Source organism: Bos grunniens, chromosome 1 (assembly GCF_055505025.1).
Source record: "Bos grunniens cultivar Pamir isolate PY7600 chromosome 1, Bosgru_T2T1.0, whole genome shotgun sequence".
NCBI lineage: Eukaryota > Metazoa > Chordata > Mammalia > Artiodactyla > Bovidae > Bos > Bos grunniens.
In genome coordinates this window covers 100,425,524-100,443,064 of record NC_141165.1, presented here as the reverse complement: position 1 = coordinate 100,443,064, position 17,541 = coordinate 100,425,524, and the positions used below count along the sequence as shown (strand labels likewise).

At 44.1% G+C, this 17,541-nt stretch overlaps 1 protein-coding gene across 6 annotated transcripts in view; it reads left to right on the top strand.

The window, feature by feature from the left end:
- Positions 1-14,717, top strand: part of C1H3orf52 (chromosome 1 C3orf52 homolog) — a 41,349-nt gene extending 26,632 nt beyond the window's left edge. For 2 of the 6 annotated variants that reach the window (XM_086406895.1, XM_086406899.1), the window contains exons 4-6: positions 5,806-5,876; positions 8,419-8,636; positions 13,303-14,717. In XM_086406895.1, the coding sequence (XP_086263021.1) occupies positions 5,806-5,876; positions 8,419-8,636; positions 13,303-13,307 (294 nt within the window). In that variant the 3' untranslated portion in view covers positions 13,308-14,717. Of the gene's footprint in view, positions 1-5,805; positions 5,877-8,418; positions 8,654-10,722; positions 10,780-11,708; positions 11,913-13,302 lie in introns of all 6 variants that reach the window. The other 4 variants (XR_015165760.1, XM_086406878.1, XM_086406863.1 and 1 more) reach the window with 4 other exon arrangements.
- The last annotated feature ends 2,824 nt before the right edge of the window (positions 14,718-17,541 follow it).

Here is a 17,541-nt window from a genome sequence, read left to right as displayed (position 1 = left end):
GCATATAAAGAACTTTGTTAAGGCATTTTTAAAAAGTATTATCTGATTTGCAGATGATAAACATAAGGTGCAGTGAGGTGAAGAAACTTCTGCTCTCCGGTTTCCCAACAAACGTTCAGGAAAAAAAAATGGGGAACTTGGAGATATTACTATCTTACTGTCAGATTGAGAACCCTTTTCTTCCACTTAGGCCAGTTTCCAGGTTTGGAAAGTAAATGGGAATGGATATTGAAACACTGCGCCCTCTGTTTTGCTTTATTGTCTTGCTTTTCTAAGCACAGTTTTCCTGGCTCCTCTCATATCTCAGTGCCAGTTTCCTTCTATTTGGGTTGGGCCGATAACTCAGCTTAAGCTAGCCCGGTAGCTACTCGGCGTCATAGCTCAGCTTACCTGCTCGATGCCAGAGTCAGCGCTGGCCCCTCTGATAATGCAGGGGACGTATCCTCTTCCTCTGGAAGATTTTTTTTTCTTTTTTTAACATTATCACTTTAAAAAAATTGAGATATAGTTGATACACACAGTATTATATGTTTCAGGTGTATGACATAGTGATTCACAATTTTTAAGGTCACATTCCACTTATAGTTGCTAAAGAATATTGGCTATATTCCCTGTGTTATATAATATATCCTTATCGCCTGTTTATTTTATATATAGTAGTTTGTACTGCTTAAGCCCCTACCCGCATCTTGCCCCTCCCCCTTCTTGCTCTCCCCTGATAACCGCTAGTTTGTTCTCTGCATCTGTGAGTCTGTTTCTTTTTTGTTGTTATATTTACTCATTTCTTTTATTTTTTAGATCCCACATATAATTGATATCATGCAGTATTTGTCGTTCTCTGACTTATTTCACTTAGTACAATACCCTCCAAGTCCATCCATGTTGTTGCAAATGGCAGAATTTCATTCTTTTTAATGGTTGAGTAGTTTTCCATTGCCTACATATACCACATCTTCTTTGTCCATTCATCTGTTGATGGAGTCTTAGGTTGTGCCCATATCTTGGCTATAGTAAATTGTGTGTGTGCGCGTTCAATTGTATTTGACTCTTTGTGACCCCATGGACTGTAGCCCATCAGGCTTCTCTGTCTGTGGAATTTTCCAGGCAAGAATACTGGAGTGGGTTGTCATTTCCTTTTCTGGGAGATCTTCCCACCTAGGGATTGAAGCCCTGTCTCCTGAGTCTCCTGCATTGGCAGGTGGATTCTTAACCATTGGATCACCTGGAAAGCCCCATTATAAATAATGGAAACTGGTTTCTGATAAGCCACTGTGCCTGACTCTGGTGATCAGCTCACTTGCGCTCAAAGCTCCGTTTGCATTCAGCCTCACTGGCACAATTTGGGAAACACCAGAGCAAGGGGTGAGGAGCGCCTCTTTTCACTTTTTTGATCCCAAAGTAGCGTGGTTGACAGCTCCTAAATATGTAAATATTTCCTAATCATAGTAGGTGATGGTGCCACAAACAAAAATGTTAGAGTGGACACTGAAATTGACCTAGTATACCACTCCATCTCTTAACATGAAATTTTAAAACTTTTTCTGAGTATCAGTGTGCAAAAAAACACAGTGCTTAGGCACCTAAGAATTAATGAAAGGAAGAAGGAGAGGGAGGGAACAAAGAAGGAAGGACAGACATAATTTCTGACAAATGAAGCTCAGTCTAAAAGGAAGAGAGGGATAACCAGGTGGAGTTTGATGTATGACGCAGGGCACCCAAAGCTGGTGCTCTGTGACAACCTGGAGGGATAGGGTGGGGATGGAGGTGGGTGGGAGCTTCAGGATGACCAGGACACGTGTATACCTATGGCCAATTCATATTGATGTTTGGCAAAAACCATCATGATATTGTAAAGTAATTATCCTGCAATTGAAATTAAAAAAATAAAAGGAAGAGAGGGATATTGTTGTTGTTATTGTTGTTATTTTTAGCTCTTGAGAAAAAATGCCCTCTCTAGCATCCTCATCCTCCTCCCTGTTCTGAGCAGTCCTGGGACTGCTCCAACCTCCGGGTTTTCTAAATGACTTTTGGCCTGTTGGCAACTTTCTCTGGGGCTCAAAAACTCTAAGATGGCCCAGTCATTTTCCCCACAGAGTTCTTGACACTTTTTATGCTGCTTTCATCCTTGTACTGGAGACACTGTCCTCCTCGCTCCATCTCCACTGGGTTGTGTGGTAAAATGTGAGGACGCTGGGCTTAGTGTCTAACATCCAGGACTAGATTCCTTACTAGCAGAGTGATCTAGGGCATGTTTTGCAACCTTCCTGAATGCCTAGAATTTTTTTTTTTTAATCAGCACAAAGGGAACAGAGAGCAGAGATAGCAGTGCCTCTTATGTCAGTTTCTTGTGCAGACGACAGCCATAGTGACAGGGAAGTGCTCTCAACCCCTCTGCTCTGCCTCAGAGAAATTGGATTGTCACCAGTGACTGTAGTGGGAGCAAACAACGGATGCAGCCTCCTTGAGATTCTGCTGAGGGTGGGTGGGAGACGACCGGCAGGTTTTCCTTGGGGGTAGTTCTGCTGTTTGCTGCAGAATAAAGCAGTGAGGCGACAAGCCATGATGGGTGCAGCTGGGCACACCGAGCTCAGCACAGAGGAACCATGGGGGTGAAATTTCCAGAATGACGTTAAGGCTGAGGCTTCAGGCCGGCAGGAGTGGATCTAGCTACAGGCTTGCTTCCAGCCTCAGAGCTGGATTCGTGCTGGGGGTGTACCCAGATCCCAGCACTGTCCTGCCTGCTAAGAACAAGGCATTTAAACTTCAAAGTAATAATTTTGAAGAGATGCAATGTAAATATGTTCAGCCACAAGTTCTGGGATACTATAGGTTAGGTTTTACATCTCTGAAACATGATGGAAAGACTAATCAAAGAGTGGGAGAAGATATCTGTGACATAAAACCAACAGCTAGTATCCAGAATGTAAATCAGTTTGGGTAAGAAAAATGCAACCCGAGAGAAAGAACACTAACAGACAATTCAAAGGTGAGAAATCCCACAGAGTTAAGGATTTTCATCAGACATCCTTCCATCTTTTCATGAAAAGATGCTCAACCTCACTAGAACGCAATATGACAGTGTGAGACACAATGAAAACTCATCAGATTGGCAAAAATGGAAAAATATGGTAACCTTAAATGCTGGCAAGGCTGTGGGCAATAGGGCACTTGTGCATTGCTGGGAGGCAGTGAAATGGAGTGCAGTTCAGAAAGAGTTAAGGTGGAGATGTGCTAACTCTTAGACCCAAGTCCACCTCTTGGTATATGGCCTAGGAAATCTCATACCTGTATGAGAAGAGAGGCTTAGGGATGTTCAAGCAGATCACCTCAGCACAGTCGTGGCAGGAGACAGTCGGAAACAAAGCACATGGCCACCAGGATGGGGAGAGAGGGGGTGAAGCTGTCACTTCACGGAATCTCTGCAGAGTTAGGAGTCAGACTGAATGACCTCCATCTAGATGTACATTGTGTTGTTTAGTTGCTCGGTTCAGTTCAGTTCAGTTTAGTCGCTCAGTCGTGTCTGACTCTTTGCAACCCCATGAATTGCAGCATGCCAGGCCTCCCTGTCCATCACCATCTCCCGGAGTTCACTCAGACTCATGTCCATTGAGTCGGTGATGCCATCCAGCCATCTCATCCTCTGTCGTCCCCTTCTCCTCCTGCCCCCAATCCCTCCCAGCATCAGAGTCTTTTCCAATGAGTCAACTTTTCACATGAGGTGGCCAAAGTACTGGAGTTTCAGTTTTAGCATCATTCCTTCCAGAGACCACCCAGGGCTAGAGTCTTCTCCAACACCACAGTTCAAAAGCATCAATTCTTCGGTGCCCGGCTTTCTGCACAGTCCAAATCTCACATCCATACATGACCACTGGAAAAACCATAGCCTTGACTAGACGGACCTTTGTTTTCAAAGTAATGTCTCTACTTTTGAATACACTAAGTTGGTCATAACTTTCCTTTCAAGGAGTAAGTGTCTTTTAATTTCATGGCTGCAGTCACCATCTGCAGTGATTTTGGAGCCCCAAAACATACAGTCTGACACTGTCTCCAGTGTTTCCCCATCTATTTCCCATGAAGTGATGGGACCGGATGCCATGATCTTCGTTTTCTGAATGTTGAGCTTTAAGCCAACTTTTTCACTCTCCTCGTTCACTTTTATCAAGAGGCTTTTTAGTTCCTCAGTTGTGTTCAACTCTTTGCCACCCCACAGACTGCAGCACGCCAGGCTTCTCTGTCTTTCAGTATCTCCTGGAGCTTGCTCAAACTCATGTCCATTGGGTCGGTGATGCCATCCAACCATCTCGTCCTGTGTCATCCCCTTCTCCTCCTGCCTTCAATCTTTCCCAGCATCAGGGTCTTTTCTTTTTCAGTGAGTTGGCTCTTCAAATCAGATGGCCAAAGTACTGGAGCTTCAGCTTCAGCATCAGTCCTGTCAATGTATATTCAGAGTTGATTTCCTTTAGGATTGACTGTTTGATCTCCTTGCTCTCCAAGGGACCATTGTGGGTAAACTGCAAATGTGATTTGAGTGAAAAAAATCAAGTCAGAGAAGGTGTGGAACATGGTATGTTTTATTTGAATAAAAACACGCATTGAATTTATATATGTATTTCTAAAAAGATCAAGTCTTTGGGGACTTCCCTGGCAGTTCAGTGGTTAAGACTACACTTCCAATGCAGGGGGCATGGGTTCTATTCCTGGTTGGAAAACTAAGATCCAGCATGCTGTGTGGAGCAGCCACAAAAAAAAATTATGTATAGTTATGATTACACAAGGGAATGTTACATTCATAAAAACATGAGCGGAAAAGATACATGACAGCTTCAGGACAGTGGTTAGTAGTGGGCAGGGAGAGAAGACAGTGGAATAGTGTGTGAGAATAACTTTAGCTGTGCTGTGTTTCTTCAGGTAAAGGGCTCAGCTACATATGGTAAAATGTGAAGGCATGAAATGTGGGTAGTGGGAACACAGGTGTCCTTATTTTTTATGGTTGCAACACTTGATGGCTAAAATAAGGACTTTGTGTCTTTGCAATTGTACCACTCATTTGGTTGCATTATCCAGAAACCGCATGGCTGTGTCTCCTTGGAGTGAAGTTCCAGGGAAAGGAGAGAAGAGGCCTTCCTTTGTCTGGTGATATGCAGGCCCTTGAGTCGCCTGTTCTCAGTCTTCTCAGCCCCTTAGAGATTCTCTCCTTCCCGTGGTGCTTGGGTCTGTGTGGGCTCAGGCTGTTGACCAGTCAGACCACAAGTCACAGCTCAACGTGCAAGAGATGCTGAAAATCCCAGCCTGATCACCTGGTCCTTACAAATGCTGCTGCTGCTGCTAAGTCACTTAAGTCGTGTCCGACTCTGTGCGACCCCACAGACGGCAGCCCACCAGGCTCTGCCGTCCCTGGGATTCTCCAGGCAAGAACACTGGAGTGGGTTGCCATTTCCTTCTCCAATGCATGCAAGTGAAAAGTGAAAGTGAAGCCGCTCAGTCGTGTCAGACCCTCAGTGACCCCGTGGACTGCAGCCTTCCAGGCTCCTCCCTCCATAAGGATTTTCCAGGCAAGAGTACTGGAGTGGGGTGCCATTGCCTTCTCCGCCTTACAAATGAGGTCCCTTTAAATGAGTGCCAACTTGAATTTAGATTGGTGTGGGGCCCACCCTCTTCCTCTTTCTTCACCCAGAGCCTCTTGGTAAGTTCATTCCTCCCTAGGGTGGAATTTCCATCACCTAGGAGTGGTTTTGCTTTGTCAGGTGATATGCAGTGTGATCTGGCTGTGATGTGTGGTTGTTAACTTGTCCCTGTTTGTTTTAGGTTACACACGTGTACAGTGATTCACCAGCTCTGAACCGCTATTTCACTTCAGTTGAAGTCATGGACTTCAGGTAAGAATGTAGAGTATTACAGTCTCTCTCTGAAGGTGGACAGTCATCATGAATTACCCAAAAGGACTCCCTAACCCCAAAGCATGAAGTTCAGTTCAGTTCAGTTCAGTTCAGTCGCTCAGTCATGTCCGACTCTTTGCGACACCATGAACCGCAGCACGCCAGGCCTCCCTGTCCATCATCAACTCCTGGAGTCCACCCAAATCCATGTCCGTTGAGTCAGTGATGCCATCCAACCATCTCATCCTCTGTCGTCCCCTTCTCCTGCCCTCAATCTTTCCCAGCATCAGGGTCTTTTCAAATGAGTCAGCTCTTCGCATGAGGTAGCCATAGTACTGGAGTTTCAGCTTCAACATCAGTCCTTCCAGTGAACACCCAGGACTGATCTTTAGGATGGACTGGTTGGATCTCCTTGCAGTCCAAGGGACTCTCCAGAGGCTTCTCCAACACCACAGTTCACAAGCATCAATTCTTCGGCCCTCAGCCTTCTTCACATTCCAACTCTCACATCCATACATGACCACTGGAAAAAACATAGCCTTGACTAGATGGACCTTTGTTGGGAAAGTAATGTCTCTGCTTTTGAATATGCTATCTAGGTTGGTCATAACTTTCCTTCCAAGGAGTAAGCGTCTTTTAATTTCATGGCTGCAGTCACCATCTGCAGTGATTTTGGAGCCCAGAAAAATGAAGTCAGCCACTGTATCCACTGTTTCCCCATCTTTTTGCCATGAAGTGATGGGACTGGATGCCATGATCTTAGTTTTATGAATGTTGAACTTTAAGCCAACTTTTTCACCCTCCTCCTTCACCTTCATCAAGAGGCTCTTTAGTTCTTCTTCACTTTCTGCCATAAGAGTGATGTCATCTGCATATCTGAGGTTATTGATATTTCTCCCGGCAATCTTGATTCCAGCTTGTGTTTCTTCCAGTCCAGCGTTTCTCATGATGTACTCTGCATATAAGTTAAATAAACAGGGTGACAATATACAGCCTTGACGTACTCCTTTTCCTATTTGGAACATGGACCACAGCCTTGTCTAACTCAATGAAGCTATGAGCCTTGCCAGGTAGGGCCACCCAAGACGGATGGGTCATGGTGGAGAGTTCTGACAAAACATGGTCTGCTGGAAAAGGGAATGGCAAACCACTTCAGTATTCTTGCCTTGAGAACCCCACGAACAGCATGAAAAGGCAAAAAGATAGGACACTGAAAGATGAACTCCCCAGGTCAGTAGGTGCCCAATATGCTATTGGAGATCAGTGGAAAAATAACTCCAGAAAGAATGAAGAGACGGAGCCAAAGCAAAAACAATACCCAGCTGTGGATGTGACTGGTGATAGAAGCAAGGTCTGATGCTGTAAAGAGCAATATTGCATAGGAACCTGGAATGTTAGTTCCATGAATCAAGGCAAATTGGAAGTGGTCAAACAGGAGATGGCAAGAGTGAACATGGACATTTTAGGAATCAGTGAACTAAGATGGACTGGAATGGGTGAATTTAACTCAGATGACCATTATATCTACTACTGTGGGCAAGAATCCCTTTAGAAGAAATGGAGTAGCCATCATAGTCAACAAAAGAGTCCAAAACACAGTACTTGAATGTGATCTCAAAAACGACAGAATGATCTCTGTTCGTTTGGGCTATGTGATCTCTGGCCACTAGAGGGAGCTCTTTGCCAGCCGTTGGCAGGGACAATGTTCTGATTCATTACTGGGACTGGCTTGACTGCAAAACTTACCCTTGGGTGAGAGTCTCACATGAGACCACTCTTAAATATTTTATTGCTACCTCTTAAACTAGGCCTTTAAAAAAAAAAATCTGGCCTTCTTGAACCAAAGGATAATTGTGAGAATTCTAAATGGGGAGGTAGCATTTAACAAGCTGTGTAGACCATTGATTAGCTGAGGATAGCCGTATGATTATTTTTCTTTTAGAAGTAGGAGAATATGTTCTAGAAAGAGAAAAACTCCCTCTCCTAGGTCCCCTTACTGAGAATTGCAAAACTGTGGGAAGTAGAAACAGGACAGAAACAGTTTCTCACTTTGGGGACAAAACAGGGAGGTAAGATATGCTGCAGGTACCCAGTGCCATCTGGGGAGTTTAGGATTGTGTATCCTGCCAACGCAGGGAGCTCTGGGCACTACTTGGGCCATTTTATAGGTTAAGTGATGAACTGGTTAAACTGGATAGCTTTGACAAGCACCTGTGGGAGAAGGGAGACCAGGGAGACAAGGGCTGCCTTGGCCTGCCTCTGGGCAAAGCGTGGTGTTAGGCAGCTCTTGGAGCCTCTCCTGCGTGGCCTCTCACGGCAGGCTTCTAGGGGTTGGGTTTTAGGTGAAAAGAGGAGGTTTGGATAACTGCAATTTTGTATGATAGGTGCATTGACAAGGGCTCTTCTAGGGTAGTATACTCTTTGTTTTTTTATACTGGGAGAGCATGTAGAACTCAAAAGATGTTTTTGCTAAAATCAATTTCCTGAGTTGCAGTGTGGTTCTGTTGATATGTTTATTGTCTCTGTTTGGTTTGCCTTTCAGTGGTGAAAACGCCACAATAATCTTCCGCCTGCACTTCAGGGTTCCTCCTGAAGATGACAGTTTTATGAAGTATGTGATGAGTGAGGAGTTCGTGCTGGGCGTTTTGCAGCAGGATTTCCATGATCAGAACATGGCTGGTTGTGAAACTCTGGGGCTTGATCCAGGATCCCTCTGCTCCTACGATAAGTTGAGCACGTCCGGAAGGCACAGCTGTGACGGTAAACGGGAGAACCAGGTGGGGCAGACAGCTTGCTTTGATTTCTGAGCAGGCGATCTTCCATGTCCGTGGAGGTCACCCAGTCCCTACCCTTTGTGAGCAGATAGATAAGCTGGAAAAAAAAGTCATGGAAGCAAACTATAAAAATGAGGGTTGCTACGTGTTTCCTCGCTGTGGTTCACCCACATTCAAAGCTCTGAATCCCACGTCACAATATCATTAGACACCTTCATGGAAATACCGTGGTCTCACCGGAGAAGCAAGTACTGAAGAATTGGAAGTAAATGATATATTAAATTGTTGAAAGACTGTTCAATCTGGAGAATATCTTTTTCTGTTGAAGGCCACTAGTCTAAGATATTAACAGAGGGACATAAAAAGGCAAGCTTGTCTCTTTCTTAGAAGATTATAAGCAAAATGTGCATCGACATTTAAGAATGGAATGAGGAAATGGACATTATTTAATAAGCATAGATGACACCCCACTTGTCAGAATCTGAGAACACTATACAAAACCTATCAGGAAGGAAGGTGGGAGTTGAGATTACCGCTAGCCTCCGAGACCTCCTCCCTGTGGTCTGCACTGTTGGCCTTACTTTCCATTCTTGTTTTCCACTTCTGATAGCTCACTTGAATGGGTTTTGGATCTTGGTTAGTCCATAATGCTAATGATTTTGGATGGTTCCTAATCCACAATCCATCAGAAGCACTCTGTACATCAGCATTGGTAAATCCTAGTTGAATGAATGAAAAAGGCAGTCACGAAGGAGATGTGGTGAACAGCAGGCATGGGGCCAGCTGCCAAGGGTCAGAAGAGTGGAACAGATGATAGAGCACACACATCCCCACGCGGTGTGAGAAGAGGTGTTTACTGTGATGACACTCGATTCTTGGGGACGAGAGGTGGAAGTGGACTAACCTTGGCCTGGGAGGGCGGAGAGTTATATAAAGCAGCTCTCAAAGCATTCTTTTCCCCAAATGAATAAAAGGAATGACATTCAGAGGGCCAGCTTCTAGCTCACTGGGAAAGTCGCAGAGTGAAGAGTTTCCTCACTGAGCATCTGAATAGATGGAGTGTGTCTGTGGGCCAGACCAGTAGCATATTGTGTGGAGTGAAAAGGTTCTGCCTCCTCCACAGGAATTCTAAAAAGAAAGAAGGAAGGAAAGAAAGGAGGGAGAGAAGGAGGGAGGAAGAAAGGATCCTTCAGCCCCGTCCTGTGTACAGCTGAAAGAGAGAAGAGGCCCTCTGGCTTGCTGTGTGGTGACTGGCCTGGACTCTCTGAGCCTCCTCTCTGAAACTGTGGTCCCCAGCTCTTTCCAAATGGAGATGAGGGATTAGGAGGAGGGTGAGAAAGAGTTGAGGAGGATTATGAAGCTGGGAAGTCCACACAGAGTATGACAAACAGCAGGTTGCTTGTGAGGCCTGACAGACCCGGAGCTGAGCCTCAGACTCTGCGTGGCCCCCAGGATGCACCCGTGAGCAACAGCATTTCTGCTTCTCAAGGAGACTGCAGTCTTTCTCTCGGGCATTTCTCCTGGGCAGGGGGGGTCTCCATGACCCCACACCCTCTTTGCAGAGCCTGGACAGTGTTTGATATTTTCAGGAGTGTGAGTATCAGTTTCCTCTCAAATGGAAGGGAAGACAGTGACCATTTGGGAAGCAAGCAAGGACAAAGAGAGTCTAGAGGGCAGGGAGGCAGAGGGGCAACTCAGGGCAAATCCAGAGGGAGGGCGGAGAGGGGTGGCAGGAACCAGAGGGGCCCCAGGAGGGACCAGCAGGGCCTGGGGTTCTGGGGCCGGCCCCCACGTTCCCAGGCACTGTGGGCTTGGCAGGGTAGCCCCTTCTGCGATGAGCTAGGCAGCTGGTTTCCCACAAAGATCATGTTCTAATTCTTCAAAGAGCAAAGCTTCTTTTTTTTTTTTTGGCCGTTAAAAAAAATTATTGGAGTACAGTCAGTTTACAATGTTGTGCTAATTTCTGCTGTATAGTGACATAGTTATACCTGTATCTATCTGTCAAAGAGTCGGACATGACTGAGCGACTAAGCACAGCACATATCTATTTATATGTATATGTTCTCTTTCAGATTCTTTTCCATTGTGGTTTATCATAGGATATTGAATAGAGTTCCCTGTGTTATACAGTAAGACCTTGTTCTTTATCCATTCTCTATATTATAGTTTGTATCCACTAACCCCGAACTCCTGATCCATCACTCCACCAGCCTTTCTCCTGCTTGGCAGCCACAAGTCTGTTCTACAAAGGGCAGAGTGGATTTTAAAATTGCTTGGTTCAAATGCCCCTTAGAGAATTTGGAGATAGCCGTGTAATGTCTCCCTGGAAAAAATGCACACACTCTTCCCCCTGGACAGAATTTTACAAGTTCAGGGATTCCAAGGATTCCCTGGGGCCAGTCTGCAGTTCCTTGGAATTTCCAACGTGTGTGCTAGAGAACCTGAACCTTAAATTAGCTTGTAATTTGGATCCCTAAGGGATTGTTTGTGTATTTTTCATTCTCTAATTGGGGAATATGACTGCTTGACCTAACTGCAAGCATTTTGATGCCTTCTACAAAGAAAAACTTCCTTTAAGATTATAGTCATAAGGGAATTTTTAAATTTATATTTTCTTGCAGTGTTAATTGAGATATAATTAACAAATAAGACAGTGTAAGTTTAAGGGTTACAGAATAGTGACCCAACCCATATATCGTGAAATGATTGCCATAATAAGTGTGGTTAACGTCCATCGCCATCATCTTGTAAGTTACAAAACTATTTTTCCCCTTGTGAGAACTTGTTCCCAGGACTGATTTATAACAGGAAGTTTGTGTTTTTTGACCACCTTCATTCAATTCCTCCTCCTTCACACCTTGCCTTTTCAGTTCAGGTCAGTTCAGTCGCTCAGTCGTGTCCGACTCTTTGCGACCCCATGAATCGCAGCACGCCAGGCCTCCCTGTCCATCACCAACTCCCGGAGTTCACTCAAACTCATGTCCATCGAGTCAGTGATGCCATCCAGCCATCTCATCCTCTGTTGTCCCCTTTTCCTCCTGCCCCCAATCCCTCCCAGCATCAGAGTCTTTTCCAATGAGTCAACTCTTCGCATGAGGTGGCCAAAGTACTGGAGTTTCAGCTTTAGCATCATTCCTTCCAAAGAACACCCAGGGCTGATCTCCTTTAGAATGGACTGGTTGGATCTCCTTGCAGTCCAAGGGACTCTCAAGAGGCAACCATCAATCTGATCTCTTTTTTTATGAGTTTGGAGATTCTACATGTAAGTGAGATCTTGCAATATTTGTCTTTCTCTATCTGACTTATTTCACTTAGCATAATGTCCTCAAGGTTAAGTGAATTTTTTTTTTGGTGATAGATTGCTCCTTCCCCATCCCCCTATTCCTGGAGCTTCTTCATCTAGTGGAGGGTAGGGTCTTGAGATAAGGAGGGGAAATATGTTTTACAGTGTAAAACAGCTGTATGACTTATTTTGAACCTTGTGAGTTATTTTGGACGTGGGGTAGTTATTTTGTACTGTTTTCTGACCTGTGAAGGAGTCAACCGGTAGACTGAGTAAGGAACAAAAGCAAAAACTGATCAGTGTGAGAGAGAAGAGGAAAAAGTTCCAGGCAATGAGACTGATGAATCTTGTTTTACAAATCTGGGGTAAACTATGGGCTGCTGGCAGAGAGGCCAATGTGTGCATTCTGCCCTTGAAAAGACTACCTGGGGTGTCAAGGGCAACCATTGAGGTTGTTTACAGATTCCCCAGAAAGCGCAGAGTTTATCCAAAGAATATTGCTTCTCAATCAGTGCAGTTTTGTCCCCCAGGGGTATTTGGCAAGGTCCGGAGACATTTTAATTGTCACAGTTGGGAGTGTATGTGGGATCCTAGCATCTAGGATGCCAGAGGCCAGGGATTCTTTAAACCTCTTACAAAGCACAGGACAGATTCTGACAGCAAAGGAAGATCCAGCCTCAAACATCAACCACCAGAACCCCACTGTGGAGTACGTGGGCTCCCCGTGTCTTGTCCTCAGTCATTGCCCAAATGCCTCGGCCTTAGGCCAGCTCTGCACCATTTCCCTCATTAGAATTTCTCACTGTATATTGTGCTTATATTAAAAAAAATGAAAATTTAGAAATATTTTTATGATTAGACAATGGAAAAAAGATTGACTGTTAAAATGTCCTTTGCATCCAAAAGGCCTCGTCAAAATGTTATTTATCATGAATTATGCCAAAGTAAATAAGCAAACAATGTGTTATTTCCTTTTTTTTTTTTAAATGTGGTGGGAGTTGTCTTACAGTTTTGAAAGAGCTTACCTACCCTCAACTTTCCTCATTCCTGTTTAGTTTTAAACAAAAAGCAGCAAAAATCAAAAATAAAGCAAAATTTTATCTATCCCCAGTGCAGGGGGGGATCCCCAACTTAACTACCCAGGTCTAAACCCGATCTGTTATTTCCTTTTGAAAGGAATTCAGGAGTTGTGAACCTGTGTGTGTGTATGTTACCTGGAGAGTAAATCTCCTCTGTTAAGAGTTTACAAATATTCCAGTTTTACATTGGAGTTCATAATCAAACCCAGTGAAATAAAATAAAAACATAAATGTTTAGAATAATTATGCCTTTTTTTAAACGGTGACTCTTGTTTCTATTTCCTTTTCAGAATGATGAAGGTTGATCTATGTCTGACAGTAGCACTCTGCTGAACTTTGGGATGCGGAGAGTTCATTCCACTTTACAGAAGAGATCCTGAGAATTAACATGGAAGGACTCAAAATGATGAGAGGCATGGAGGCGGTCCTTTTTCTCCAGCTTCTGCACAGTTACAGAGTCTGCTTCAGTGTTTAACAAAACAGTACTCCAGCTCTGCCCCAGCTGGGTCCAGATAGGGTGATGTGGTGGGGCGGCTGGCAGACCTGCAGGGGGAGGTCCCTCCACCCACAATGGACATGCTCTTTTTAGGGCAAAGGGTTCTTTCAGGCAGGATCCCGCCAACCTGGGCAGGAGGAGAGAGAACAGGGAGAGGCCAAGCGAGGGAGAGTTCAGCCAGTCGCTGTCCTCCCTCTCAACCCTACATTTGACCTACCTCCAGACAAGGCTGTGAGGAAAAGGCGTGCACTTTGTCAAAGGTAATTAACATTGTTCATGTCTACTTCCAAGACACGTTGACTTGTCACATCTCAGGAAACCAGCCTTGGCACGTCACCCAATGTTACTGCATTATGTAGCACTACAGAAATGAGATGTGTGTTTCTTAATTATTTCCCTGCATAATTACTGTGTCTCCTGAACACCTCTTTTGGAGACACAGGTCCCTGTGAATTTTGAACACATGGCTCTTCATTTTGGATAGTTTGTCCATTTATATTTTCATCAGCTTCCATCAGACAATCGTTAAGACTGCTTACCATCTGCTAGAGGTAGTTCATGTTGACTTTTTGTTATCTGGGGTCACTAGCCTTCCTGTAGGACTCAGTGTCTTCAAGCATTGATTGTGTATCTTATTGAAGATGGTTGTGAAATAGGAAGAACCACTCTCAGAACTAAACTGCTGGAAGTTTAATGCCAGATCCTTTGGCAGGTGAGGGTTGGGGGGAACAAGAGGGACTGTGTTGGTCGCCTACAGACATAGAATTACCTGTCAAGAGGGAACAGAGTGTCTTGTTAGGAAAATAACGTTGCTGGAAAATTTCCAGGCAAGTTCTGTGGTCATGTAATGAGAGGTTCATAGCCTCAGGATCTCAACTGGCCCCGGTGGATGATGTCAGGGGAGGGCAGCTGTGTAAGGGGATGTGTCAGAGTGTGCATCTCAGGCTAGATTTGTAGAGCTCTTTAAGACCCAGGACTCTGGATAATGTGAATGTGCTTTGTTATTTAATTGGAAGATATGTTTATTGTAACTCGGTGTCTCATTTTGAGCATTGTTCCTCAAACTAGTGAAACAGGTGAATTTCCCTTCTTCCTCTTTATATTTTATATGTCAAACCTAAACTTTCATGTTTGTACTTTTAAGAAAATAATGAAGAACTTCTTTGGAGAGGATTTAAAATATTGACAGTAAATTATTTTTTGCTGCCATTTTGCTGTATTAATGTTTGCTCTATAGGCATTGACTCTCCAGGGCCTGGGTTTGGACTGGCGTGTCCTTGCAGTAATTGGTGTTGGAAGCGACCTTTTCATGAGGGCAGCTTCCCCTTCTGAGTGAATAAGATTGAACCCGCCTGGGCTGGGTCCTCCTCTCCCTGTTCCTGTTGCAGAGGGGCTGTCTCTTCTCGCCACTTCCCTTGGGGCCCCGTGGGCATGACCAGGTGTCTGAAGAGCCTGGGGCTGGAAGAAAGGGCTGGTTCCTGTCTGGAGGCAGGACTGGGTTTGGTTCTGATCTTCCCTTCTCTGTTGGAAACCACCAAGATGCAAGCACCTTGCCTCAGGTTTTGACCACTTGAAAGTCATAGAGAGGATTTTCTGTTGGTTTGACCCTTCTGCCCAAATGGTGTGGAAAGAAATGAACTTTGTGATTAGAGCATTTTGAGGTGTTTGGGGGCTGTTATGCTACAGGAGATGAATTGATTGGCTCCCACACATCTTCATACCACATGGTGCATAAGAAGGTTTCAACAAATATCTGTGGTATAACAGCATTTTTTTTTTTTTTTTTTTGAGGCTTGTGAGATCCTAGTTCCCTTACCAGGAATGGAACCCAGGCATTGGATAGCCAGGGAATTCCCAAGTGAACTATTTTGGGGGTGCCTCTCTGTGCTGTCTGCAGGATCTTAGTTTCCTGAAAGGGATCGAACCTGAGCCCTCTTCAGTGGAAGCATGGGGTCCTAGCTTCTGGACCACAGGGAAATCTCTCACTGAAGGACTTGAGAAGAAAAACTGGGAGTCACTTAAGTACAGACAGATAGTACACAACAGATCAGTGGAACCTGCCCTCTTCCCATCTCCAAAGAAAATTCTAGTCATGTCCCATTCTTTTCTGCCTTTCAGTTTAACTTAGTTTTGCAGATTGTTTTTAATGATGTGAGTTGCAGAAGGCTACAGAATATACTAATGAAGATGAGAATGATAAGAAGGAAAAAAACTGCTGGTCTTATTAGCGAGTCAGGCTCTGCACAGATGAGATGGGAAACAGCGGGAAAAGCAAGATGTTAAAGATAAACTGTAGGACTGTGTGATGGTCAGAGAAAAGGGTGAAAAGTCTAGTTTAACTGGAGGAGGCTTTGCTAGCAAGTAGGACAGGAGCTGAACTTTGAAGCAATGGTGGGATTTGAGTAGACACATTTTCTTTCTTTTTACATGTTTGTGTCTTAGGATGAGACACATGTTTTCATCTTTTCCCTTTAGATATGGACTCCTGCCTTATTCAAAGTCTAGTGCTGCGAAAAATGGGAGAAGTCTCTATAAATCTTCCCCTCTCGGCTCCCATTATTGTTTCAAAATAAGCTTATTCACACAATTACTACATTGCCAGCAGCAACTTTTCCTTTATGATCCGAGTTCATTATCCTCTTAGCAGCAGAAGGCAGTTTTCTCATCTTATCATTAGGAAACCAAGGTACGGAAAGGTGGAAGGACCAGCCCAGAATCCCACAGTTGTGGGGAGCAAAGTCCAGGCTAGTAGGAAACACCTGATCAATGGCCTCCAACTGGTGGGCACTCCAGGGCCATGCAGGCTATAGGGTCAGGCCTGGCTACATTCTGGAAATTCATGAAGAGCACAGGAGGTAGGGAAGGGGATGGGTTGAGAGGTGGGTTATCAGACTGAGCAAGACTCTCTGGGGTGATCATGACCACTCAACACTTTACCAAGTGCCTCTGTTAGGAAAGTGGAACTTACACAGATCCAATTAACAGTTGACAGATCCGAGGCACACTCAGATCAAGTGGCTCACAACTAGCTTTCTGAACTCAGTAGGTTGACTTGGAAAAGAACAGAGTCAGATAAAATGTAAACAGAATCTCCTTTTCCTCTGAAGGCTCCTGTGAAATCTTGGGGCCTCAACGTTCCTGTTCTACCTACACCCTTCCATTCCTTCCATAGTTGAAGCCCCTGTCACCCAAGGTTGTCTTAAAAGCATTAGCATTTGAATAATGCTATTTATTTAAAACAATTTATTTGTTGTCAACGGTAGATTTTCTTGACCTATCTTTGTTCTTCTCTTGTACCTCTCTTGTGTTCTAACATAAGAATTTATTCACAGACTAAGAGATTATTTATAGCTACTAATGTGAGCATAAAGCAGAAACCACAAAGCCTGCAGACACTGCATATGCCTCTGTGAACTGTGGCTATGTGTAGTTTTAAGATCAGCATGGGGGAGGGGAGTTTTCCGATTGTATGTGTGACTTAAGGGAGCATTTTAAATTTTCAGGCTTAGTTTCTTATCAAGAACAGGAATTCTTTAATTTAGGGATTGCATCCCCAAATGAAACTGTATACAAATTTGTGTGTGTGTGTGTGTGTGTGTGTCTGAAGGTACATCTTCGGTAAAAAGAGTACACTGCTTTCATTAGAAATCCTGAAATCTATGGAAACAGATCAGCATTAAATACAGCCATAGTAGGTATTTCAAAGACTCTCTTACTCAAAAATAGTTCCCTTTCATAATTCCTTTAAATTTCATTATAAGACAGTTTTCTTTGTTTAAGCATTTATACTCAATATGTTCCCCAAATAAAGCATATTTGGGACAGATAATACTTTTACAGGGTAAGACCCAAACAACTATAACTTATTATGTTGTAACTACCAACACTTACTAATCAACTTCCACAGTGGTCCAATTTCTAAGTGAAAAATCCCTGTGTAAACCCCAGTAATTACGTGTCTGCCTTGAAGGAAGACTGCCAAGTGGCCCTGAATCACCAGACACATCAATGCAAATTTTTCTCTACACATGAT